Raw genomic sequence first — 26,160 nt, 5'->3', positions numbered from 1 at the left:
GATTTTTCACAATATTTTCTCCCTAATCATTTTGTACTTGTCTGAAATCTTATGAAAAAGTCGGGTTATTGTCCGGGCTTTGACTGCCCAACTCAGTGTCATTGATGGTGCCACCTAAATTCTCTGGACCTCAGTCTTGTTGGTTGAATGAGAGGGACCACGCGACCACCAAGCCCTTTCTAACCGTCAACTCCTAGGATCTCTACACTTTGTGGATTCAGTCTTTGAGTCTAGCTCACTTATTCGCTTTCCTAAAGATAATGACTTCTATTTGGAGCAAATACATGTATACTTTTATTACTAGGAATAGATCACTTACCTCTTATGTAAGCTGAGCGCATAGGTTGTAATTGTTAACTACTTATTGTATTTCTTGTATACCAGGAAGAATACTAAGTGCTCTACATAGATAATTCACATCTGCTTCTCACAACAGCTTTACGAGGTGGATTTTAAAGATCTTATTTTATAGAGAAGGAAGCCAAGGCTCAGAAGGTTTTGACTCATCCAAGGTCAAATAGGTAGAGTGGCGGAGACTGTTTGACAACAAAGCCCTTGTATGTTTAATGAAACATTAAGGAAGCAGTACATATTCTCTAATTCCGCTTTAGGCCCAAGGATCATGAACATTGTTTTTTCAACCCCAGGGGTCATTTTTGGTTTTGTTTTTCTAATTTTTTGTAGGCTATCATTCACCCTTGTCTTTGATTTTACTATCTGCTTACTTCTGCCTGATTAACCAACCAATGGGAAAGGTAGAGTGGGGGAGGTTACTGGTTTTACGTTAATTGCCTCTTAAAAGTCTAAATTTACAGACAAGAGCAGCAAAAGGACCCCCTGACTTTGTGCCTCTGCGGCGTTCTGCGGACCTCCTTCCCGGTCCCTCCTCCTTTCCGGGAATCCGCGTTCTTGCGCGGAACTACGTTTCCCAGCGTGCCGCGCGGCCGAGAGCGCGTACTCGATCAGTCTTTCCTTCCTCCTTGCCTATCATGAGGTCGCCGCGTGATGATGCAAGCGCGTCGGGCGCTGACGAATGACGCCATTCTGGCTCGCGACCGCGGCGGCGGCCTTCGCCGCGGCAATAGGCTCAACAGCGGCGGCGACTGCAGGGAGGACGACGACGGCGGGGCGCGCGCTGTGCGCAGAGGGGAGGGGTAGGCGGGCGGCGCCGGCGGCTTCAACTGCGGCAGAGACGGCTGGGGCGACGGAAGAAGAACCCCCACGAACCGCCGGTCGAGTTAGGCCTCAGCAGCGCCCGGAGCCACTCGCACCGTCCTCTGCGGGAGATCTCCTTAGAGACCGTGACATACACAGAGGCGGGGGTCCGCGGGAGGCTGCCGGACCGTAGCCAGCTTCTCGGCCTCTGCCGCCGCCACTCCTCTCCCCACTGCCGCAAGCACCCTCTCTCCGTTTCTGCTCGCAACCTCGCGGTTCCTGCTGTGCCCGTGCTCCACTGTGTGGGCACCGCGGACGGACTTTTGGGACAAGGCCGGGCGGGGGGGGCTCTACGGCCGCTGCCTCTGCCTCTCCCGCCCCCTTACCCGCCCCGGAGCGGGAAGCAGCGGAGGCTCCGCCATGGCCTCGGGAGCTGGAGATATAGGAGGGGGCGGTGGCGGCAAGATCCGGACGCGGCGTTGCCACCAGGGGCCAATTAAGCCTTACCAGCAGGGGCGACGACAGCACCAGGTACGGGACCCCGACGCCGTGGTTGCCTAGTGGGTCGGGAATTCCGCAGGAGGGAACAGGCAGTTCGAGGCCCCGGCGCCCCACGTGGAGCCAACGGGAGGACGGAGGAAAGGCCCGAGTGAGGCGGAGGGAGCTCAGGCCGCTGGGGTGGCGACGGGAAGTGGGCTGAGACAGGCCCAGCCTCGCGGAGCACATGTGTGGTTCGGGCCGCGTCTCCCCAAATCTCTGGGCCAGGGGCTTTCCCGGGCAGGCGTAGGGCGGGAAAAGAAATTCTGGGCCTGTGATGCGCTCATTTCTTTCTTTTTTGGCGGGGATTGAGGGTTTGAGGGTATTACTCACATCCTTACGAGGGAGAAAGGAAAAGAAAGGCCCCGATGCTCGCTGTTTTCCTGTGTCTGCGTTTCAGTTTGTGTGGGTAGGAGGTTGCCGGGAGTAATCTGCCTCCGGGGCAAATGGGGAGTTGGAGGGGGCCTCTGTTACACGGTAAGCGGAATAACTTAGTAGTCTCAGCCTATTAATTTTCGGTCTCTCCCCGATCTGAGAGCACTGACTTAGACGCTTTTTTATTTTTATTTTTTTTATCTTTCAGCCGGCTATAGTTACCGTGGCACTGGGGCATTTTGAAAGTCCCTCTCCACCCTTACGTCTCTTCTTCGCTGCGCGACTCTTCCCTCCCCTCACCCCCTGTCCCCCCACACGCCCCCCTTTATTTTGGAGGCTGGAATTGGCCATTCTCCACAGTTGACCGGGACTTCAGCTCTGATCTCATACACAAAATATTTTAATATTATTGGGCGTATTCTAGAAGTTTAGGTACTTTTGACACTACAGGAATGTTGGTGGTCTTATAACTCAACCACTGTATGCACTTGTGGGTGTTTAAAATTATAAAAGGGAGTTTCTGCTAGTTGTAAATGAGACATTTGATTCTGAGAAAATTACTTTTTTTTTTTTTAAAGGTGACCGGTGAGGGGATCTTAACCCTTGACTTGCTGTTGTCAGCACCACGCTCAGCCAGTGAGCGAACCGGCCATCCCTTTATAGGATCCGAATCCGTGGCCTTGATGTTATCAGCACCGCACTCTACCGAGTGAGCCACGGGCCGACCCGAAAATTACAATTTTTAAATATTGTGTTTTAAGTTTTTAACATTTTCCTGCTCAATCCTTATATCTTAATAAAGCGACTTACAAAACTTTTCAATGATACTAAGGTGGGAAGTAGGTGTGTCGTAAACTTATTAAAGAGACGAAAGTATAGCGAAAAAGTCTAACTTGTTGCATACTGTTAAAGGTAGACTTCCTAGATTTATTCTGGATGATAATAAAGATTGAACACTTTAACATTTTGTTTGATGGTGCTGGTAAATTGTGTCATTACCAACAGATTTTTAAAAGTAAAGATTTGAGGGAAATTTTTGAATAGTAAAAATCGTGATGTATATATTAAGTAGTTCTCTACTAATGGTTAGAAGGCTTGGCATTATTATTACTTCCACCAGTTTTCCACCAGATATGTACAGAAAGAGCTTGGTTTTCAGATTTCTTTGTGAGGAACAGGAGTATTTGCAGGCAGATTTCAGATTAGAACTCAGGTTGGAAGCCTGGCCATTTAGTCTAATCCTTTTGTAGAATAAAAGTTAGACATACATACTTTCTGTTTCTCATAAGAATAAATATCTTTGAGTGCTTTCTTAGATCTGCTTATACTATATATAGAAAAGTGAAGTGTTTTGAATATAGATCAATGGATGGTCTGGACAGAGTTTAGAAGGGAGCTAATGTATACCAGGTAGCAGAAGTTATAATCTGCATCTTATTTTTAAATGTACTTAGATAAAAATCTAATTTTGGTGAGATGATGCCTTAACAGAACACCTATGATCCAAGTTGTCTTACGGCTAATATGATTTTAGGCTGTGTAGTTTTTAGATCTTGATAATTTATCACTGCCCACTGTCTAAAATACTTTTGATGTCTTGCCGCAGCCATTTAATTAAAAAAGAAAATAGGTTTTAGCTTTTGAATTGGGATTAAAGATGTTTAGGGACTTCTTGATTAACACTGTAGGCATTATTTAATATTGGAAGAAACAACCAAAGAAAAGTATGTGGTTATATATAAGGAAACTTCAAAAAGTTTATGAGGAGGAAATTAAAAGCTAATATGAATTTTTCCATGAACTTTTTGAAGACTCCTCCTACAAAAGAATACTCTCCTATTTAGTGATTTTTTTTTTAATCTTAAAATAAGGAATTTCTTATTTAATCTTAAAATAAGAACTCTGGTGGATTTGTGGACTACCTGCTTGCTGTCTAATATCCTAGGCTGTCAACTGGATGTTTTGCAGCAGCTGCTGAGTCATCATGAATATCAGGGAGCTTCATGACATGGCATGTTTTATACTAATGTTATTTGATTAAGTGTCCAAGGATTTCTGGGCAAAAAATAAAGCTTTTGGTTGTGTAGTAAAAGGTTGCAATAAGAATGAGAGGTCTGGCACTGTTAATGGATGCTTGCCAGTGCCTTTCAAGCCACCTAACTAGTGCAGTCACCCAGTACTTGGCAACTTGCATGTGTTCAGTTGACTTGTAATTTCCTGTTTTGATTTCTGGGTTAGCTCTGCTGGGGAATGTCTAAAGTTTAGCGTTTTCTCTTCTGATCTTTAAAATGTCATCTTGCTTGAAGTTGTGGAGACCAGTCCATTGTCTTGCTCAACTAAATGAAAGGTAGTAACTCTTACTTGTAGGAGGAAAAGTGAATAACAGCCCTGAATAATGCAAGTTGATTATTTTCATTTGCCTTCTTCCCCACCCCCTTACCTTAAGCCCAGATACATTTAGGAAATGGCATCAATTTTTTTAGTTGGGAGTGAACAGATCACTAAAGAAAATGCGGTTAGTTCTTGCGACTTGTTCAGTCGCCTTTCACATTTCCTTCTTGTGCAGATTGTCCAGCCTAGAAAGTCAGCTTGGTGGAAGGGTCAAGCTGTTCTTAATAGCCACTGCAAAAAACATGAGCGCATGGGCAAATCAGAGACCCTGAAAGAACCTACTGTCACCACTTACTTTTGCCCTTTTTGGGGGTATGTGCTTCAGAGGTTTGTCTTATGGTTTGGAGCTGAGGGAATCCGTCTTTAACACTCCTAGTAAATAGTTTGTATCTTACAAGTTAGTTCTTGCATTTAGCTTTTAAAAAAGGAGAAGAAACCCCTTATCAGTAGCTTAGATGAAGGGTAGGTAATCTTTTTTTGTAAAGAGACAGTACATTTTTTAGGCCTTGCTGTCTCAAATTCTTCTTTGTTTTGTTTTTACAACCTTTTAACAAATGTAAAAACCATTAGCCTGTTCTAAAAACAGGCTGAGTGCTGAATTTGGCCCACAGACCATGGTTTACCGTACCCTACATTAATATGATAGTGTAGTTTTTGTTTATTTGTTTTGGTAGCTTCATGTGATACTTCATCCCAGATAAGTATGTGCTGCCTGGTATCTGATGGCTAAAGAGTATTCTCAGTTTTGAAAAGGAGAAATATTCAGAGGTTGACTAACTCATTCCAGAAGTCACTAAGTAGTTTTCACTTTTGCTTTATTTGCTTTATACTAGATGCTTAATACTGTCAGTGGAAATGTAAATGGGAATAGTTGATACGAAAAAAGTGTCCTATAATGGAGTCAGACTGAATTTGAATCCCTGTTCGGCCCTGACTTGGACAAGTTATTTAAATTCTGCTTAATTTACTCTTCTGTAAAGTGGACATTGTGAAGGTTAAATGAGATAAGTAAAGATTTTAGAACAAAACTTGGCATATATAGTAAGGACTTATTTGAAATTGTTGTGACTAAATAGAGCCATTTGATTTAAATGTCTTTACATTGTTTCTGAATTTTGCTCCCTCTTAGAGAATTTTATCCTTTAGGTACCCACGTTCATTCCTTTTTGGGCTTACACTAGTCTTTGTTTATGGAGTGATGAGGCCAAACCTTAAACTGTTACTACTCTTTTAAGTACTTGGTATTTTCCTCATAGAAATGCCAGTCACTTAAGTATATAGGGGGGAAAATTCAAGTATTAAATTGTTGAATGCAAAGTAGGTTTTTTGTTTGTGATGAGATGCCTTTTTGTGGTGTTTTATCAATTTACTTACCAATTTTTCTAATATAATAAATGACAAAAAAGCCCAGCAGGCATTGTCTACATTTCCTGGAAGGTCCCCTGATGAGACAGGTATCTATTAGTTGAAGTAAAATGAAAACTGTGGTCTGATGTCACTAATTAAAACCATTTCATAAGGTACAGAATATTATTGGAAAGACTGTAATGATCCTCTGTTTTTAAAAAAATTTTATTTGTAGCTACTTAGCTTGTGGTCATATCTATAATACATTTTAAGAAGATTCTTCTGACAATTTAATGTCAGAAACAGGATGGTAGGATGTCTTTCCTGTCTATAGGTATTTCTGTTTGCTTGTAATTATGCTTGATTTCACTTGTATTTTTCATAGTGTAATTTAAGAAATAAACTCTTACTACCAGTTTTCAAACATGTTATGTGAGAAAAGTGTGACAATATCTTGTAGGTGACTTTAGTGGATTACGTTGCTGTGGGCTTTTATTTGTTTGAAATGTCTTTTAGGGACTCCTTTCCTTGTCCTTGTTATTTGATTACTGTTAATTATCTATTAATACCACCTTTATAGAATGTATAACTAGAAATAAATACTATGCCAGGTCATGTTTTTTCTTACTGCATTTGTGCAGAACATTTTGAAGAAGGTTGAAATTTGCAGCCAATTCTAGGTTTTTAATTCTTTAGCCAGAAGAATATTTTAAGTGGCTAGTGGACTTGGACTGGGTGGATAGGGAAAGCTTGGCTGCTGAATGACTTATAGCTTATAAAATATGACCAATAATATCTTAAATTTGGAGGTTAAATTCAGATTATTGAAACTAGAGTCAGTATAACTGCATTAGAATTTGAACACTTCATTACATTTTTCCCTTATGGAAATAACCGAAGAGTTAAAGTTACAATAAGTTGGGGCTGGCCCGTGGCTCACTCGGTAGAGTGCGGTGCTGATAGCGCCAAGGCCCCGGGTTCGGATCCCATATACGGATGGCCGGTTCTCTCACTGGCTGAGCGTGGTGCTGACAACACCAAGTCAAGGGTTAAGATCCCCTTACCGGTCATCTTAAAAAAAAAAAAAAAAAAAAAAAGTTACAATAAGTAATGTTAGATTGGAGACATTAAAAAACTGGAAATAACTGAAAGATTAGAATGGCATATAGGTTTTTACTATTTAATGTTTAATTAATGATTTTATAAGTAGGTATTCTTTAAGTCTCAGGTGGAGCCTCAAGTTTTTTAGCCCTTTTTCTTCATTTAGGGTTTAAGAGAGAAAGGGAGAAAACTGGTGTGGGAAACTGCATGAAATAAGACTTTTCAAAAAAGTTTGGAAAGGAGAGCCTACTGACATGGGAGTTGAATGTGTAAGGAGGGTGTGCACAGAACCCCAGAAGAAAACTAAGGTGAGTTGATGACAATCCTTAGCGCAGGCAGCCAGAGAGCAAATAGAAATCAAAACAGCAGTGTATTCTGGGAGAATTGGGCCCCAGAACCTTAAAACTGATGATGGATAGCATTTGATATTTATGGTTATAGATCTAGTGAAATTATTTGAGAAAGGAGATTTTATAATCTTAATAGTACTATTTAATGTAGGATAATATGAAGAAAAGGGAGTTGAATAGAACTGAATTCAAGAAAACTAATAGGAAGAAGAGAGCTCTGTGTATGAAGAAGGAAGGGTATATAGGAATGATAAGGAGCTGGCCATATTGGAAAGGTATCTCTGGGTATTCATTTGGTGAAAAGATTTATAGGAAAAGAATGTCTATTTAATGCCAAAGAAGTTCCTAGTGTTGTAGAAGAGCCCTTCCGTCCTCTCCATACCCCAGCCTTCTTTCATTAATCCTTGAACTCCGGTTTAATATAATTTGAAAAGCTAATATATTCACAGTGCATTACACACTGAATGTTCTTGATATGTGTGTAGTATTGAATAGAATTTAGTTCTGGTCCCTAAATTGGATATTTAACTTCTAAATCTTAGGGGCATTTTGACATGTTTTATCAAATGGACTTTTAGTTCTTGGAGAGAGAAAGCCTAGTGGATTTAATCAGTCCAAGTTTAAAAATTCACTCCTTTAGTCTTTGAATTTATCTTCATTATTTATGACTTTCTAGAGTAGACCATGCTTGAGGGCAACAGGGAGTATTTTTAAGATTTTAATGCCAATTTTTGTTGTTGATTTTTCTGAGCCCATTATTAATTTGGCTTTCTTTGGCTAGTTTTCTCCTTCTCTTCATTTAGTTGGCTTTGTGTTATTTATCATTCCAGAGGATGGTTCAATTTCTCTTCGTTCTTGGATAGCTTCACAAGTTTGGGGGGAAGGGATATTTGTGGGGCACAAAAATGACAATTGCTGAAGGTAAAACCATTATACCAAGTACATGTATTACTTATTTTTGAGTTCTAGAATTATTGATGTTCTTTTTAGAAACTTGTTCCAGAATATTCATATTTGGCAGTCAGTTGAGCAGTACAGCTATAGAGGAATTAAGCCCATGTGCCAACTCAACTCTGCACTGTGAACTCTGCACTGTGTAGACCTGATGCCTGCTCTCAGGAAGCTGATGCTCTGCTGGTGGTGATGGACAGATGGTGATTATCATCCTGTTTGACAAATTGCCATCCTGTGGAAAATACAAGATACTGTTGGTACATATAAGGGAGAGACTATCCCGGACTTGTAGAGTCAGAGAAAGTTTTCTGTAGGGAAACTTCCATCAAGTTATAATGGTGGCAGTTACATGTACTGCTGAAGCCTCTGAAAGTAGGAAGGAAGTTGATCTGGTAAAGTAGGACTTGAGTATTCACTCCTTGGTGGACCTTTACTCAAAGAATGTCTGTTTCCACCTCAGGTGTTTTTCGTTTTTTGGTTTTTTTCTCCCCTAGAAACAAAACATCTATCTATCTATCTATCTATCTATCTATCTATCTATCTATCTATCTATCTATCTATCATTTACTTACTTACTTAAAATTAAAAAGTCTTGTCTGAGCAGGCCCTTTGCTCAGGCCTGTGCATCCTGCTCTGCCACTCTGTCCACAAAGCTGAACAAGGGGCTGCCCCAATGTTTTTTTTTTTTTTAATTGTAACCATTCTTTGTAACCATTCATTCTTCAGGTCTACACAGGAAGCTGTTGTGTCCCGTTTCTTTTTTTAAGAACTCCTGAAAAGATAGGTGGGCTGTGTTGGGCCTTCTTTGGTAGTAAAGTCAAAGGAACATTTTCTTCCATAAGAGAACCATTTTTCCCCTTTTTAGTTCCTTTCACTCTTTTTCAGTTTTCCATTAGTGGCTGCAGTCTATCTTTCGTACTTCAAAACTCTTTTTAAAAATTGCCAGGCAGGGAGATACTTCTCCAGATATTTTGAATAGGCAGGATCCCTTACTTCTTGATAATTTCCTACCCATAATCAGGAGATTTCATTTCCCTAGCAGTTTTTAAAAAAATTCTAATATCTAGTATAAGCAAATATATATTCAGTGTAAATCTTTAACAGTGGAAATAAAATAAACTCAAAGGAAGGCTCTTCTGTTTCCTATTTCTTTCTTTCTTTCTTTCTTTTTTTTTTTTTTTTTTTAGTATTTGCCAGCTTATTGTAAATGATATCTTACGAGGGATACAGATGAAGAGATGAATAGGGCGTGGCATATGGGAAGGTGTTTGGAGCTTCCATGTCTTCTCTGGGCACACTGCCCTCCAGGAACCTCCAAGTGTTCAACTATCCAGAAGCTCCTGTGTTTACTTCTGATTGATTTTTCAGAGTCAATATTATAAAGTAGATGTTTATAAAAACTGGTGTAATGGTATATATTTTTGATAGATAATGAGATAATCATGAAAATACGGCAGTCTTTCAGGTAGAACTTTATATTGTAGTTAAGCTTATACTTAGGGCTAAGTTTACCATGGCCTTAATTGGAATAACAGGTCACTGACTTTTAGATGATTTTAGCAAGTGTTTACTCAAACTTTATTTTGTGTAAGAATTACCTCGAGAGCTTGGTTTTTTGTTTGTATTTTTTTTGGCCAGTAAGGGGATAGAACCCTCAGCCTTGGTGTTACCAGAACCATGCTCTAAATGAGTAATCTAACTGGCCAGTCTTCAAGAGTTTGTTGAAACAAATAAACTTGCCTCTTAATGAGCTCTTAGGTGACACCAGTGCTACTAGTCTGAGAGCTACACTTTGAGAACCACTGCTTTAGTCTTTATAGCGACTAGATATGTAAGCACAGAGCAAAAGATCATACAGATTCTCACACATGTACCTGCATACACACAGAATTCAAGGGGAATTTTGAAGGATTTAAAAGTTATTTTAAGGTTTACTAGATTTTGCATTTATTAATCAGGTTACCAGAAGCTTGGATAGCATGGACTTCTGTATTTGGGTCTTTGCACTTTTTGTTCCTTCAGTCTATAATGCTTCTCCAGTAGAAATTTTCATGGTCCATTTCTCACTTTTTCAGGTCTTGCTTATGTAATGGGATACCTGTTCCATTTTGCTTTCCTGCTTTAATTTTTGTCCATAGTACTGAATCACTGTATTATGCATATATGTGTTGTTTACTTGTTTCTTTGTTCATCTCCTTAGAATATATGCTCCAAGAGGGCAGGAACTTGTTCACTGCTTTAATCCCTAGTGTTTAATCTCTGACATTGAGTACAAGGGTACTATTTAAAACTTCATGGAAAGATTTGTATTATCTTTCAATTCTGTTTTGAAGTACCCTTGTGTGTGATCAATAAGTACTGATTGAATTAATTGAGTGGAGAACAACAATGTCTGCCTTTACCTCCATTAGTTATTGTAGATGCTAAAATATTCATCAGGATGAAGCCCCTTTTCTGGTCCATTTATGTTTACAGAGTTAAAGGGTTGGATATTACTTTTGGGTAATATTGGTGCCTCCCCAAGTGAAGTACATGTGTTCCATTGCTGGTAAAGAAGATGAATCTGATACATAGGATAACTTCAATTTTCAGTTAATGAGAAAAAACATATTAACAGCTAGTGCTGCTGTCTCAGTCCCAGCAAGAAACAGTTTACTGCAGTTGGTTTAACTGAAATATTGTTAAGAAAGGATCTCAGTGATATGCTGGTGGTTAAGGTAAATGTGGGATAGTAAGATACCCAGAGACTAACAGTGTCAGGAAGCTGCTACTATGTCTAGGATGGGAGGAATAAAGGGAAGAAATGATGTAACTGGAGTGAAGCAGGGGCCACCTGGCTGAAGCTGTAGTTTTGGAGATGGAGCACTTAAACAGGGAGGAACACAGAAGAAAGACCTCTCATTCCTCCCATCATCTGACATCTAGTGTCCTCTAGTATCTCTCAGGGGCCAATCTTACCAGAAGCCAGTTGGTAATGCAATCCATAGGGACAGCCTATCAAAAATGGGCTGAGAGAAGGGCAAGTAAGTGGAGACCAAACAGTACAGTGTCAGGTCTGTGATTTTATAGGTTTATTATGTAGGAAAAAGCTAAATTTTAAGAAAAGTGAGTGTACTTTAAAAAAATTTTTTTTATTGTTACAAATTGTATTTATTCTTTATTCCCCTTGTCGATTCTCTCCCTATCCCCTGCTCCCTTCCCCCTCCCACCACTGATAACCCTAGATTTCTTCTCTCCCTCTGAAAGAGTAATGGTTATTCTGTTGATTTATTGCCTAGATAATCTGTCCAATGCTGAGAGGTGTGTTCAGGTCCCCTGATATTATCATAGAGCAGATGCTTCTGTCACTCTGGAATGGGCTTTATGGAGAGAGACATCCTCTTCTTTTCTTTGGTCTCGGATGGTGACTCTCCTTGTGCCAGTACACTCCAGTGACTGGTGTACCATCTGTATGGTGGTTGTGATCTCTAGCCACTTTTGTGGCAGCTGTGGTTACTGTGGTGGCTGTGGTGGGCCACCCACATGGAGGTGATGTTTTTGGCATGCTCCTTGGTGCTGGCAATGTGCCTAGTTGTGTGTTTGCCGGGGGGTCTGGTCCCTGGCTCTATGCCTCAGGCCCCCGGGCAGGCCCTGAGGCATTGGCTGTATGCCTGATTGTGTGTGTGGGGGGGGGATCCAGTCCCTGAGTCCAAGCCTCAGGCCCCTGGGCAGGCCCCGAGGCACTGGCGGTGTGTCTGGTTGTGGGGGGTGGGGGGTGCGTCCAGTCCCTGGCTCTAGACCTCAGGTGCCCTGGCAGACCCTGAGGTGCTGGTGTTGTGCCTGGGCCAGTACTAATTTTTTGTCCTTTGGTTACTTCTAAAGTCAGGGAACTTCCTGTGGAAACCAGTACTAGAGCTATGTGGTTGAGCTAAATTGCTGCTTTGCTGCTGTTTCCCTAGGGAAGGCTTTTTGTACAGCTTAGGGTTTAGTGGTTGACCTTATAGGTACTTCTGGCTTTCCAGGGACCTGGTGCACCTGGGTTGTGTAGAAACTCCAATCTGGGCTTGAGTTTTTTCATCAAACTCTGCACCCCATGCAATTCTGCATTCCCAACCAGTCTCCTCTGAGTGGTCCTGTGCTGATAGGTTGGCAGATCGGCTGTCCTTGCTGTGTCCGGTGTTCTCTTGGTGGGCCCGTCTCCCCCACTGCCTGTGCTCCAAACGCTTCCCATGGAACAGGCCTTGGGCTGGTCCCTTTGCAATGACTCACCAGCCTCTGAATGGCTCCTTTTTTTCAGTTGTTGTGGCTCCTCACTCCTGTTTGGGTACATGAGAACTCTATTATTGGTCTTGCTGTCCTGGGGGCCACCAAAGGTCTCCTCCTCCCCTGACGCCTCCAAGCAGCTCCATCCAAAGGGCACAGCTGTGGCTTCTGCTGGCTCCTGCTCCGTGCGCTCAGCAGCTCCAGCCTTAAAGCAGCTGCGTCCTGAAACACTCGGAGTAGTTTTTTCTTTCTCTCATCGTGGCTTCTCCTATCTTCATGAACTCCGTACATCTCTCCTCCTCTTCCCCTGAGTTCTAGTGGCCTCAACTTGGCTGTTGTTGCTTTTTTATAGTTGTAAATTGGTTGATTTGTGGGAGAGAGTGACACTGGGGACCATCTATTCCACCATCTTCAAGAAAAGTTAGTGTACTTAAAGCATTAAAAATAGTACAGGCAAGAATCATGGCTAAAGTTTGAGAAACACAGGAGAAATAGTTCTGTAAACTGTATCGTGTAAACACAGTCCAAAGTGGTCACTGTAAAATGTATTTTTCTGATTCATTTTAGAATATTTTCATTATAATATATTTTAATGTCTGACTAGTGTTCCGCATTGTATATGTTTTCTAGACAGCTGAAGCTTAAGCCTTTTAATTATGCACAATTTTATTCACCTATTTTAGAGAGACCTTTTTCTCTAAAATGTATCTAAATTTTCTGAAATGTATCTGATTTCCTAATTTCTTTAACTATATGTGTTTCTGAAACTTGAGAATACAGCAGAATCACTTGGGAGGGCTTGATAAAACAAGTGGGTCCTACTTCTGGAGTTTATCCTTTAGAAGGGCTAGGGTAGGACCCAAGGTGACGTTGATATTACAGTTGACCATTGAACAACACAGGTTTGAACCACATAGGTCCACTTATATGCAGATTTTTTTCAAAAAGTACTGTACAGTACTGTAAATGTGTTTTTTTCTTCTTTATGGTTTTCTTAATAACATTTTCTTTTCTGTAGCTTACTTTATTGTAAGGAAACAGTGTATAATGCATATAACATACAAAATACGTGTTAATGACTGTTCATGTCATTGGTAATTGCTTCCTGTCCATTGGCTAATAGTAGTTAAGTTTTTGGGAAATCAAAAGTTATATGAAGATTTTTGAATGTGTGTGTGGTAGGTCAGTGCCTCTAACCCTCGCATTGTCGAAGTACTGTTAAAGGGACCACGCTTTGAGAACCATTAGTATTAGAGTATATTGAGATTAATTTAACCTTTTATTGATGACTTTGTAGGTCATTTAACCTACAAAGGTATATTTGGTTACTGAAGTGTAGAGATTTTTGTTCTTTCATAATGGTTCCAGATCAGCTGCTCTGAGCTGAGACTAATAAATTGGTTAAATTTTAGTTTAGAAAGAGAAGGTCTCTAAGCACAGTTCATGCCCGTTAGTGAATGAGCTTTATTATATCTGTTTTGGCCGCTCAGTTTTGTTTTCTGATTATTCTCTAGTATTACCTAATGCTGTTATAAAAGTGGCCTTTGGTTAAGAATGCTGTCAATTTTAAGTTGTTCTGTACTTGTCTTTTTAGATGGCTAGGGGGTCACAGGAATCTGATACTTCTAGTAGCTAAACACCTTGCAGAAGTCCACAGACCACTTTCTTTCAAGTGATTTCTTGCCGTAGTACTTTAGCTAACCTATCACCTCATATCAAGGATGTATCTTACTTTTTTAAATGTCTGTCTTCTTGTAAGCATTTTCAAGTTGTTTGAAATATGGGGAAGAGATAAATAACTAGTATTATATGAGTGTTTTTATAAATATTAAATCTTGGATGTAGGTATATATTTTTCCCAAAATGTCTAATACTATATATAGAAAAGGACAGCCGGGAATTTGTGTTTTTCAGTAGTGAGTATTCTACAACTGTTGGCTTCGTGTGTTTGATAGAGAGCTTACCTTGTGGAGCTGTTGAAAATTTCTCTTTGGAGAATATGTGGAAAAATAATTACATACTTTCCAGTTGTTACCAACACCCTTTTAAACAATAAGGGAATTACTATTCAGGCACCTGTATCAGAGATGTCTTATGTCTTTTCTGTTGACAAGATTTTTTAAGACCTCTTTATCTTGTGTTTGCTTTCAAGGTAGATTTATATATTTTGCTTCAACTGTTATTATTTTTTCTACCTGCTAAATCCTTTTATCCTTTCTGCGACCCTTTTCTCTGAAGTCCTACTAATGCTGCTTTATGAAGGAAATTATTGCCTACATTTGGTTACTTTACTCCAGTTTATTTCTTCCAGTTTTTTTCTTGTTAGTAACAAAATTTTCAGTGTGTTTCTTGTTATACTTTGTAAATTAAGAAGTACTTTTACATCATTTCATTTGAATATCATTATAATTCCTATAGGTAATAGTAGGAGGGTGTTATTCTTATTTTACCTAGAATAAATCACCGTACAGGGAGATACTCAAATTCCATTCTAGATCCTAGCAATCCTAACATGCTTTTACTCAATATACAAAAGTATTTCAAAAAGTTCATGGAAAGATTCTCATTATCTTTTAATTCTATTTTTCTATGAACTTTTTTTCCTGTGAACTTTTTGAAGTGTCCTCGTACTGTAGTAGTTGTTTGTACCTTGAGCAAGTTACTTAATTGTCTCGTTTCATCCATGAAGTGGGAATATTAATTCTAACTTCATAAAGTTATTGTAAGGATTAAATTGAGTAGTAAGTATAAATTGTTTAGAATAGTGCCTGGCACATAGCAAAGCTACAGTAAGTGTTAATAATACTGATAGTTATTATACCACCTTACTTTTCTCCCTTTAAAAGTTACCATAATTGATTCTTCAGATTTTAAGGCAACATATGATGTAGTGAAATTTCACCATCAAAAAAGATCTTAGGGCCGAGCCTGTGGCACACTCGGGAGAGTGCGGCGCTGGGAGCGCAGCGACGCTCCTGCCGCGGGTTCGGATCCTATATTGGAATGGCCAGTGCACTCACTGGCTGAGTGCTGGTTACGAAAAAGACAAAAAAAAAAAAAAAAAAGATCTTAGATTGTTTCGTGAATTTATTTATGTTGGTTAAGTTGTCTTATTTCCTGTCTTTAAAAAAAAAAAAACTTGCATTTCTATTTGTCTCTAGACAAATAGAAATGTTTTTCTTTTTTAAAGAATATGCCATAAAATAATTGCTTGAGAAAGCTGTTGAAAGTATTGTTTATTTGCTTCTTTTAATAAGCTGGCTTAAAAATGGAAGCCTTTTCTCTGAGGTTAAAGCATTCATTGTACATTTTATTACTAAATCTAAAATATATATTGCTTATTTTATGGCGTATTGGGTTTTTTAAAGCATTAGAATAATATAGCCATTTGGGACAATTATTGGCTCATGTATGCATACAAAAGAAAGAAAAAAGTAGGAATTTCATAGGTATAGAATTTATAAAATATCATTACATCAGCGTTAACTTTAGTAACTAAATTTTAGTAAACTTTGTTGGAAACTGATGGAGTTTGGATGTGTTGTCCCCTCCAAAACTCATGTGGAAATTTGATCCCCACATGAGTGGGGAATTTGACAGTGTTGGAAACTGTTTGAGTCATGGGGGCGGATCCCTTATGAATGGATTAATGCTCTCCCTGGAGGAGGGGGGAGTAATGAGTGAGTTCTTGCTCTATTAGTTCCTGCAAGAGCTTGTTTATAGGACCCTGGCATCTCCTCTCTCTCTCTCTCTCTCTCTCTTTCTCTCTCTCTCTCTCTCTTTCTCTCTCTCTTCCTCTCTCTCTTCCTCTCGCCATGTGATCTGCTTGTACCCACTGGCTGCCTGCCGCTTTTCTGCCATGAGTAGAAGCAGCCTGAGGCCTGTGCCAGATGCAGCTGTCCCAGAATCGTAAGCCAAATAAACCACTTTCCTTTATAAGTTACCCAGTCTCAGGTATTTCTATTATAGCAACACAAAACGGACTAAAACAGAAACAGTTGTGTTTTACTTGGCATAGCTTTTTGTAAGTATATATTTATTTAAAAAGATCTATTTCTGAAACCGTCTTATGTGTTTTTCCTCCAAACAGGGCATTCTTAGCAGGGTTACAGAATCTGTTAAGAATATCGTGCCAGGGTGGCTACAAAGATACTTCAACAAGAATGAAGATGTGTGCAGCTGTTCAACAGATACAGGCGAGGTACCACACTGGCCAGAAAATAGAGAAGATGACCATTTGATATATGCCAATGAGGGGAGTCCTAATATTAATGATGGGAGAATCACTCCTGAGCCAGCAGTCAGTAATACAGAAGGTAAATAGAATGTGGATATTTTGTTTAACCTTAAATATCTTGCCTTAATTTTAATACCTGGCTATGGTAGATCTAACCGAGTGGTACGTAAACCATGTAGGAGGAGGGTGATGTTCAGGTTCAAATTGGATGTCTTTTTTATTTATCAGCTTTTCATATATTAAGGAAGGCTAATATGCTGTATCAGTTTAAGAGTGCTTGCTGTGGTATCAGACTTTGGATTTAAACTTTCATACCAACAATATTAGTCATGTGGCTTTTGGCAAGATAATATATTTTCCAAGAAAACAGAAAAATAAATAAATTAATAAAATTAAGATATTTTCTCTACCTTCATAAATTGTTTTGAAAAGATCAATTGTGAAGCCCTTACAATAGGTCCTGGTACTAATGGAGCACTGTGTAAATTTTTTTTTTTTTTAAATGACCAGAAGGGGATCTTAACCCTTGACTTGGTGGTGTCAGCACCATACTCTCCCAAGCGAGCCAACTGGCCATCCCTATATAGGGATCCGAACCTGCGGCCTTGGTGTTATCAGTACCGCACTCTCCCAAGTGAGCCACAGGCTGGCCCTTGTGTAAATGTTAACTGTTACAATAAAACTGTGATAGTGCCTCTCGCCACACTTGAACTGGTATAATGTAACTGAAGTTGTCACTTATCTTCTCTGGAACAAGCTCAACTGGGTCGTTCCATTAATCTTAATTAAGTGACGCTGCATTTTAAAGGCTTGAACTTTTCTGGATTTACTTTACAGCATTTTGGAGGGGGTTACAGGTATTAAATAGATTCAGTATAGCCCGTGAATATAGCATATTTAGGAATATTACTGTCATTTCATTTTATATATTTTTTACAGCTTTGTGGAGATAGATTTTCACATGCCATAAAACTCATCTATTTATGTATAGTTCAGTGGTTTTTGGTTTATTCACAGAGTTCTGCAACTATTCTCACTATTGATTTTAGAATATTTTCATTACTCCTCAAAGAAACCTTATATCTATTAGCAGTCACTCATCATTCCTCTTTCTTCCAACCCCTGGCAGCCATTAATCAACTTCCTGTCTCTGGATTTGCCTATTTTGGATATTTCGTAAATGGACTCATACGATATGTGGTCTTTGTGACTGACCTCTTTCATTTAGCAGTGTTTTCAGGGTTCATCCAAATTATTGCATGCATCAGAATTTCATTTCTTTTTATTGCTGACAGTATTCCATTGTGTGGATAAACTTCATTTTTATCCATTCATCAGTTGATGGACATTTGGGTTGTTTTCACTTTTTGGATATTATGAATGATGCCATGAATTTTGGTGTGCAAGTTTTTGTGTGGACTAAAATTGCTAGGTCATGTGGTAATTCTGTGTTGACATTTTGAGAAATTGCCAAACTGTTTTCTAAAGTGGCTATACCATCTTACCTTCTCACCAGCAATATATGAAGGTTCTAATTTTTTTATGTCCTCACCAATACTTATTGTGAATGTTTTGATTGTAGCTATCTTAGTACGTATGAAATGGTATACCATTGTAATTTTGATTTACATTTCCCTGATGAGTAATGATGTTGAGTATTTTTTAATGTGCTTATCGGCCATTTGCATATCTTTGGAGAAATGGCTATTCAAATCCTTTTTTTCCATTTTTAATTGGGTTATTTTTTGTTGTTGAGTTGTTAGAGATCTTTATGCATTCTGGGTATAAGTCCCTCATTGGTATATGTTTTGCAAATATTTTCTTCCATTCTGTGGGTTGTCCTTTCTCTTTCTTGATAGCATCCTTTGAAGCACAAAAGGTTTTAATTTTGATGAGGCTCAATTTCTCTCTCAGTGTGTGTTTCTTTCAGTTATATATATTTTTCTTTCACTTCATGTTTTGAAATAGATAGTTATCAATTTTTTTCTAACTCTGTTAACTCTTGTTTCGAATAAATAATTGATGTGGATGTATGTCCTGTGAATTTTGGTGTACTTGGTAGCATATTTTCCTGCCTGATTGGCTTGTAGTGAAAGAGTGATAGAGAAATGGGCCTAAAAGAATGGTTTTTATTTTGGAGAAATGGCAATTTGGCATAGTCTTTGCTTATTTTTGTTAGAATAACTTAAGAGTTTTTAATATCTGTACTTTTCAAGATTTGTTTTTAAAATATTTGTTTTTTTGTTTCGGGGTTTTTTTTTTTTTTGGCGACTGGCTGGTACAATCATGGTAAAATCCAGGATGGAATCCTGGATTTTGGTGTTATCAGCACTATGCTCTAACCATTTGAGCTAACTGGCTAGCCCTTCAAGATTTCTTCTAAGCATATTACCAACAGCCATCTTGAGGCTTTATCTGGTAGATCTCTAAACAGACTGCTTCTGTGCCATTTTCTTTTGTGGCCGTCAAATTGGACTCCAGTTTTTCTCTTTCTTTTGGTTAGAGACTTCCAGTGTATAATAGCATATCTCCAGAGCCTGAAACCTAATGAGCATACTTGTAAGGATTGACTAACTTGAAGAATTTAGTGTAGATAAAGAATTTAGTTTAATGAGATATATGGAAAGTTTCTCATTGTACATCTGTGAAGTTATTTTTTGTTTTTATTTTCATGAAAACAATGAAATTAATTTCATTGGTTTGCCATGGCCAATTCAAATTCAGATTTTATTTGTTTGTTAAATTTATAAGGTAGCGTTTCTGTTACATGTATATTATACATACGTTTGTGAATAACTTCCAAACTTAAATTATTATGGAAAATTTCAAACTACAGAAGTAAAGAGGATAGTATAGTGAACTCCTTTGTCCTCATCACCCAGTTTCAACAACAGTCACCTTATGACTTATCTTATTTTATGTATTCCCACACCTGTTTGCCTACCTTCTAACCCCAATTTCCCTGATTATTTAGAAGCAAATTATGGGCAGTTTTTCAATATCTACTTCAGAACTTGGTAGCATTTTTTTCTCCCATTTTTGTCTTAGATCTGAATCCCACTCCTACCTTAAACTTTGTGAGTCCCAGACACTTTTCTTATAGTCTGCCTTGACCTTTCTCAAAGTATTTAATACCTGCAATCACGTAGTGGGTGACTTAGAGTATCACTGATAACTTCCCAATAAGACGAATGAAGATCTTACTACATATAACAAATCACAGTTTATGTTTACTCTGTGAAACATTTTTTTTTTTGTCTTTTTCGTGACCGGCACTCAGCCAGTGAGTGCACCGGCCATTCCTATGTAGGATCCGAACCCGCGGCAGGGGCGTCGCTGTGCTCCCAGCGCCGCACTCTCCCAAGTGCGCCACGGGCTCGGCCCTCTGTGAAACATTTTAAACAGTGCATTCTCAAGAAAACAAACATGTCTGTGGTTGAAGGATTGTCAAATTATAGAAAGCTAAAAATTAGATACGACAGTCCTGAATGTTGTTTACTAAATATTTTATAAATATAACTTTTATATTAATAACAGTGGGGATAGAGAGTATTGTATATTCTTCAAACAGCACAGTGAAGTAACAACAGATTTCTGGCCCATTCCAAGTCTGTTTGTCTGCAACTTTCTGCTGTGTATACCCTGTGTTGACTGTTTTAATGATGGTGAGCCATTGGGTGTCTAGATTTCTTCTAGGTTAGTGGAATAAACCAATGAGGAAAACCTCAGATAGTGCACTTGTTAAATTTTCATTGACTCAACAAAAATTTAGTCTACTGACGGCCCCACAATGGCATATCTAGTATATGAGTCAGCAATGGACTGAAGTGGGCTACTTTGATACCGTGGAGATTATAGTTGTACTCCTAGGAACTGGGAGTATTAATGGCTGATGTGAATCTGTGGATGGTATGGCCTTGTTTAGTTTTAATATCCCAGACTGTGTCCTTTATTGGATCTGGTTTGGAGGGTAAGGAAGATTTGTAAGTACCAAAAGCTGGCATTGCTATTAGCAGCATACCTTCAAGCACAAGTATACCATGTTGGATTTCTTTTTCTGCTATTCCATCCAGTTTCTGTATATACGAGATATAGCAAATGTCTGCCAATAGCTACAAAATTGTCTTGTCACTTTTATCCTATAGGATAAACTGATGCAGGGATGAGAGAATGATATAAAATACAAAGAAGTTTTGTGATATAATATACTATAATATTAGAATACTTCCATACCGTAGGAAATGTTTCAGCCTTTGTGTATGTGAATCCTGATTGCAGGGAAGTGAAATATTTATTGTGTTTAACTGCAAATCAGTTTAATTACCAATGCCAGTAGATTTCTCAGCTCCAATCAATATCTCTTAACTTGAGCATGCTTGATAAGAAATTATCACATAAAAAATCAATTTAGGTATTCTATTTGATTTTTAAAATAGGTTTTTCAGGAATAATATTTTTTAAAAGAATTCTTCATTACCATTATTGGTGCACCTTGTTCTTATTTTAATTTTTAGAATCTTTGAATTTTTAATTTTTTTCACTTGAGAGAAATTTATTATCTCACAGTTTGGGCTGGCCATTAGCTCATTTGGTTAGAACAACGCTTTGTAACACCAAGGCCAAGGGTTTGGATTTCCATACCAGTCAGCTGCCAAGAAAAACCAAAAACGACAACAAGAATGCCATTTCATAGTTCTGAAGACCAGAATCCCAAAATCAAATACAGGAATCAGTAAAAGTTGATTCCTTTTGGAGGTTCTGAGGGAGAATCTGTTCCATGCCTCTCTCCTAACTTTTAGTTGTTACTGGCAATCTTTGGCATTCTTGGCTTGTAGATGCATAACTTCAATCTCTTCCTGTTGTCACATGGTGTTTTCTTTGTGTGTATCTCCACATGGGAATTTTGGAAGCTGGGAAGTTTACGGTCCAGGGAACATATCTGGTGAGAGCCTCCTTCTGGATAGGAACTCTCCAGGGTTCCATGGCAACAGGATATCACATGGCAAGAATCACCTTTTTTTAGAAAAAAATTTTTTTGAATTGTAGTAAATATTCATAATGTAAAACGTACTGTTTTAACCATTTTTAAATCCACAGTTCAGTGACATTAAGTACATTCTCATTATGCAACCAATACCACCATTTATCTCAGAACTTTATCTTACAAAACTGAAAGCCTGTACCATTGAATAACACCTCCCCATTTTCTTTCCCTCAGACTCTGGCAGCTGCCATTCTGCTTTCTGTGTTTGTGACTTTGACTACACTAAGTACCTCAGATGAGTGGAATCAATCATACAGTAATTTGTCCTTTTGTTACTGGCTTATTTTGCTTAGCATACTGTCTTCAAGGTTCATTCATGTTGTAGCACGTACCAGAATTTCCTTTTTAAGGCAGAATGATATTCCATTGAATGTATACACAACATTTTGCATGTCTCTTCATCCATGGGTGGACATTTGGGTTGCTTCCACCTTTTAGCTGTTGTAAATAATGCTGCTGTTGTGAATAATGCTGCTATGAATGTGGGTGTACAGATTTCTTCAAGACCGTGCTTTCAGTTCTTTTGGGTATGTACCCAGAAGTGGAATTGTTAGGTTGTATGGTAATTCCATCTTTAATTTTTTGAGGAATTGCTGTACTGTTTCCATAGCAACTGCATAATTTTACATTTCCACCAGTGGTGCACTGGGTTCCAGTTTCACCACATCCTCACGTATGTTTATTTTCTGTTTTTCTTTTTTTTGGTGGCTGGCTGGTACAGGAATCTGAACCTGTGACCTTGGAGTTATAGGCTGTGCTCTTAATGAGTTAAACGGCCAGCCCCTGTTTTCTCTTTTTCTGATAGTAGTTGTCCTAATGTGTGTGAGGTGATACATCATTGTGATTTTGATTTATATTTCTCTGCTGAATAGTGATGTTGAGCATCTTTTCATATGCTTGTTGGCCATTTATTTGTATACCATCTTTGGAGAAACACGTATTCAGGTTCTTTGCCCATTTTTTAATCAGGTTATTTATTTTTGTTGTTGTTGTTGAGTTGTAAGAGTTCTTTATATGTTCTTGATATTGACACCTTACTAGATAAATGATTTGCAGATATTTTCTCTCATTTCATAGGTTGCCTTTTCACTCTGTTGATTTCGTCTTTGATGCACAAAAATTTTTAAGTTTGATGTACTCATATTTGTCTATTATTGCTTTTGTTGCCTGTGCTTTTGGTGTCATGTCTAAGAAGTCATTGTCAAATCAGTGTCATGAAGCTTTTCTCCTTTGTACTTTCTTCTAGGAGTTTTATGTTTAGGTCTTGAATCCATTTTGAGTTAATTTTTGTATATAATTCAAGATAAGGGTTTCACTTCTTTCTTTTGCTTGTGAATATTCAGTTTTCCAAAACCGTTTGTTGAAGAGACCATCCTTTTCCTGTTCAGTGGTTTTGACACCCTTTTCAAAGATCATTTGACTGTACATGGGGTTTATCTCTGGGCTCTGTATTCTCTTTCATTGGTCTATATGTCCATCTCTATGCTAGTACCACATTGTTTTGATTACTGAAGTTTTATAATAAGTTTTGAAATCAGGAAGTGTGAGACCTCCAACTTTGTTGTTCTTTTTCAAGATTATTTTGGCTATTTGGGGGTCCATGAGAGCTCATATGAATTTTAGGATGGGTTTTTCTATTTTTGCAAAAAAATGTTCATATTTTTATAAGGATTGTATTAAATCTGTAGATTGTAGGATGTATTGACATCTTAGCAATATTAAATCTTCCAGTTCATGAATGTGGGATGTCTTTCCATTTATGTATGTTTTCTTTAATTTCTTTAAGCAATGTCTTGTCTTTTCATTGTGTAAATCTTTTACTTCCTTTGTTAATTCCTAAGTGTTTTATTATTTTGATGCTATTATAAAATGGAATTATTTTCTTAATTTACTTTTTAGATTGTTTATTTTAGTGTGCAGGAACAATGATTTTTGTGTGTTGATTTTTGTATTCTGGTACTTTGCTGAATTCTTTTATTCTGACAACTTTTTGTGGAATCGTTAGGGTTTTCTACATAAAAAATTTTATCAGATGCAAACAGATCATTTTACTTTTTCCTTTCCAATTTAGTTGCCTTTTATTTCTTTTTCTTGCCTTATTCCTTTGGCTAGAACCTCTGTGTTGCATAGAAGAGGAAAAATGGGCATCTTTGTCTTGTTTCTGATCTTAGAAGGAAATCTTTCAGTCTTTTACCACTGAGTATGATGTTAGCTGTGGGTTTTTCATATATGGTTTTTAGTATGTTGAGGTAGTTTTCTTCTAATCGTAGTTTGTTGAGTGCATTTGCTTGGTATAATAGTACTTTGAAACTAATTAATCCAGGATTGTTTTGTATTGCTTAAGCTGTTAAATATTTTTTGAAGACAAATTTTTAGAAAGGCCGCACATAGAAGAAAATTGCAGAGTAGCAAATATAACCTAGTGACACATTCAAAAATAGACACTTAGGGGAATGCAAGGAATCATTCAATGTTAGGGAATTACAAACATAATTTAGCATGTTGATAAGTAGAATGATCTTATAATTTTTTTCTTTTTAATGGATACTAAGTGGGCACTTGCTAAAATTTTAAATCCATTCTTTTTTATTTCTGTTTGGAATGTAGAAACTAGTAATTTTTTAACATGTCAGTCTTTCAAACCAAAGACCAGAATAATGATTAATGGTGAAACATTAAGAGCATTTCCATTAAAGTTAGGAATAAGATGGAAGCCCATCATCACCACATCTAGATATTAAAAATGTAATTAGATAAGAGGATGTATTTTAGAATAAGAGAATTCTAGAAATTGATCACAAAGTAAAGTTTAATTTTTGAATAACTCTTATTTAAATAATAGCCAGTTAGAGAACATGGAAGAAAGGATCCCATTTATAGTATCAAAAAATGAAAACATATAGAAATAATAAGCGTGTGGCACTCTAGAAGAAGAAATTCCCTTAAGTTCTGCCGAGATACATAAAGGAGACCTGAATAAAAGAAAAGGTGGATAGGAAAACAATGGTGTGAATGGTATCGTTTCCTTTTTAAATCTTAAGTTCAGTGTGATCCCAGTCAAGATAATCTTAATGGGTCTTTTAGGAACTTTTAAAATATTCAAAATAGCTACTTTTTTTTTTTTTTTGGTGGCTGGCCAGTATGGGGATGCAAACCCATGATCTTGGTGTTATAAGCCTGTCAAAATAGCTTATCTGCTGTCTTGGGTTAAAGTTTTTATTTACTTTTTCCCCCACTGTGGATTACGTTTTTCTTTTTTAAGTATATCAAGTGAGTTTTGACTAAATATTAGTGTTTTGAATATGTGTAGATACTGTGGATTATGTTATCTTCCCCTGAAGAGTGTTGATTATTGTTTTGGCAGGCAAATCAGTAACTGAATGATCATTTTGAATTTTTGTAGATGTAGTTTTTTGCAGTGTTAATGTGTATTTGTGGGAAGTTCAGGGTGTTTCCTAAGTCCCATAATGTGGTAGAGCTTAGCCTTCAAACTGTGTCTCACCTATGGCTTTTTAGGTCAGGTCTAAGAGTAGGTCTTATTCTGGAATATAGTTCTTACTTCAAAGGGGAAGCTTTTTGTTGTCTTAGCCTAATGCCAGGGAAGGGTTAAAGGGATCTGTAAATCCTGTCAGCCCTGGAACTTTCAGTCTTCAGCATTGTTTTTTTCCCCAAACACTGTTCACCCTCTAGTATCTCTATTTTCTTTTCTTTTGTTTGTTTGTTTTTGTCTTTTTCGTGACCAGCACTCAGCCAGTGAGTGCATCGGCCATTCTTATATAGGATCCGAACCCGCGGCGGGAGTGTCGCTGCGATCCCAGTGCCGCACTCTCCCGAGTGCACCACGGGCTCGGCTCTATTTTCTTTTCTCAGCTGCATAGCAGCTGCTATTTGGTAAGCCTTAGGTGATCTTGCTTTGTATATGTACAGCCTATCCATTCACTGGACATTCCTATATGGACTTCTGGGGGCTTGTCTTTGCACAGCGCCCTACTATTTCATACCCTTAATTCAGATTTCTGCCTGCTGTGTTTTGCTTGGACTCTAGGTCTCTGTTCCAGGTCTGAAAATGTTCCTATGCAGAGAGCTGGCTAATCATAGGGCTTGCCTTGTGAGTTTTCTTGTGCTGTATTTTCCTGTCTGAAAGCACTTGCCTCATACATTTTCTCCAGTTTTTTAGTTGTTTACCGTAGAAGGGCTAGTATGGTCCCGGTTATTCCATCCTAACTGGAAGCCTCTTTGGGGTACTTGACAAATGATTCCACAGTTCTTGAAAATGTACTTGAAGAGAGTAAAGAAATTCTGAAAAAGAAGAATTAGGGGAAAGTGAGGTAGGTTGGAGTAACTTTAACAGGCTTTAAATGTGTTCTAAAGGGCTGGCTGGTTAGCTTAAGTTGTTTACAGTGCGGTGTCGATAACACCAAAGTCAA

The 26,160-nt window shown here is 38.2% G+C and overlaps 1 protein-coding gene across 3 annotated transcripts in view; it reads left to right on the top strand.

The window, feature by feature from the left end:
- The first annotated feature begins 1,085 nt into the window (after window positions 1-1,085).
- The window catches only part of NUP153 (nucleoporin 153), an 80,227-nt gene continuing 55,152 nt past the window's right edge, over window positions 1,086-26,160 (top strand). For all 3 annotated transcript variants that reach the window (XM_063096715.1, XM_063096714.1, XM_063096713.1), the window contains exons 1-2: window positions 1,086-1,686; window positions 16,543-16,768. In XM_063096715.1, coding sequence (XP_062952785.1) covers window positions 1,576-1,686; window positions 16,543-16,768 — 337 coding nt within the window. In that variant the 5' untranslated portion in view covers window positions 1,086-1,575. The remainder of the gene's footprint in view (window positions 1,687-16,542; window positions 16,769-26,160) is intronic.

Source organism: Cynocephalus volans, chromosome 5, assembly GCF_027409185.1.
Source record: "Cynocephalus volans isolate mCynVol1 chromosome 5, mCynVol1.pri, whole genome shotgun sequence".
Taxonomy (NCBI): Eukaryota; Metazoa; Chordata; class Mammalia; order Dermoptera; family Cynocephalidae; genus Cynocephalus; species Cynocephalus volans.
Note: the sequence above shows the minus strand (reverse complement) of the source record. Positions and strands in the feature narration are given on the sequence as shown.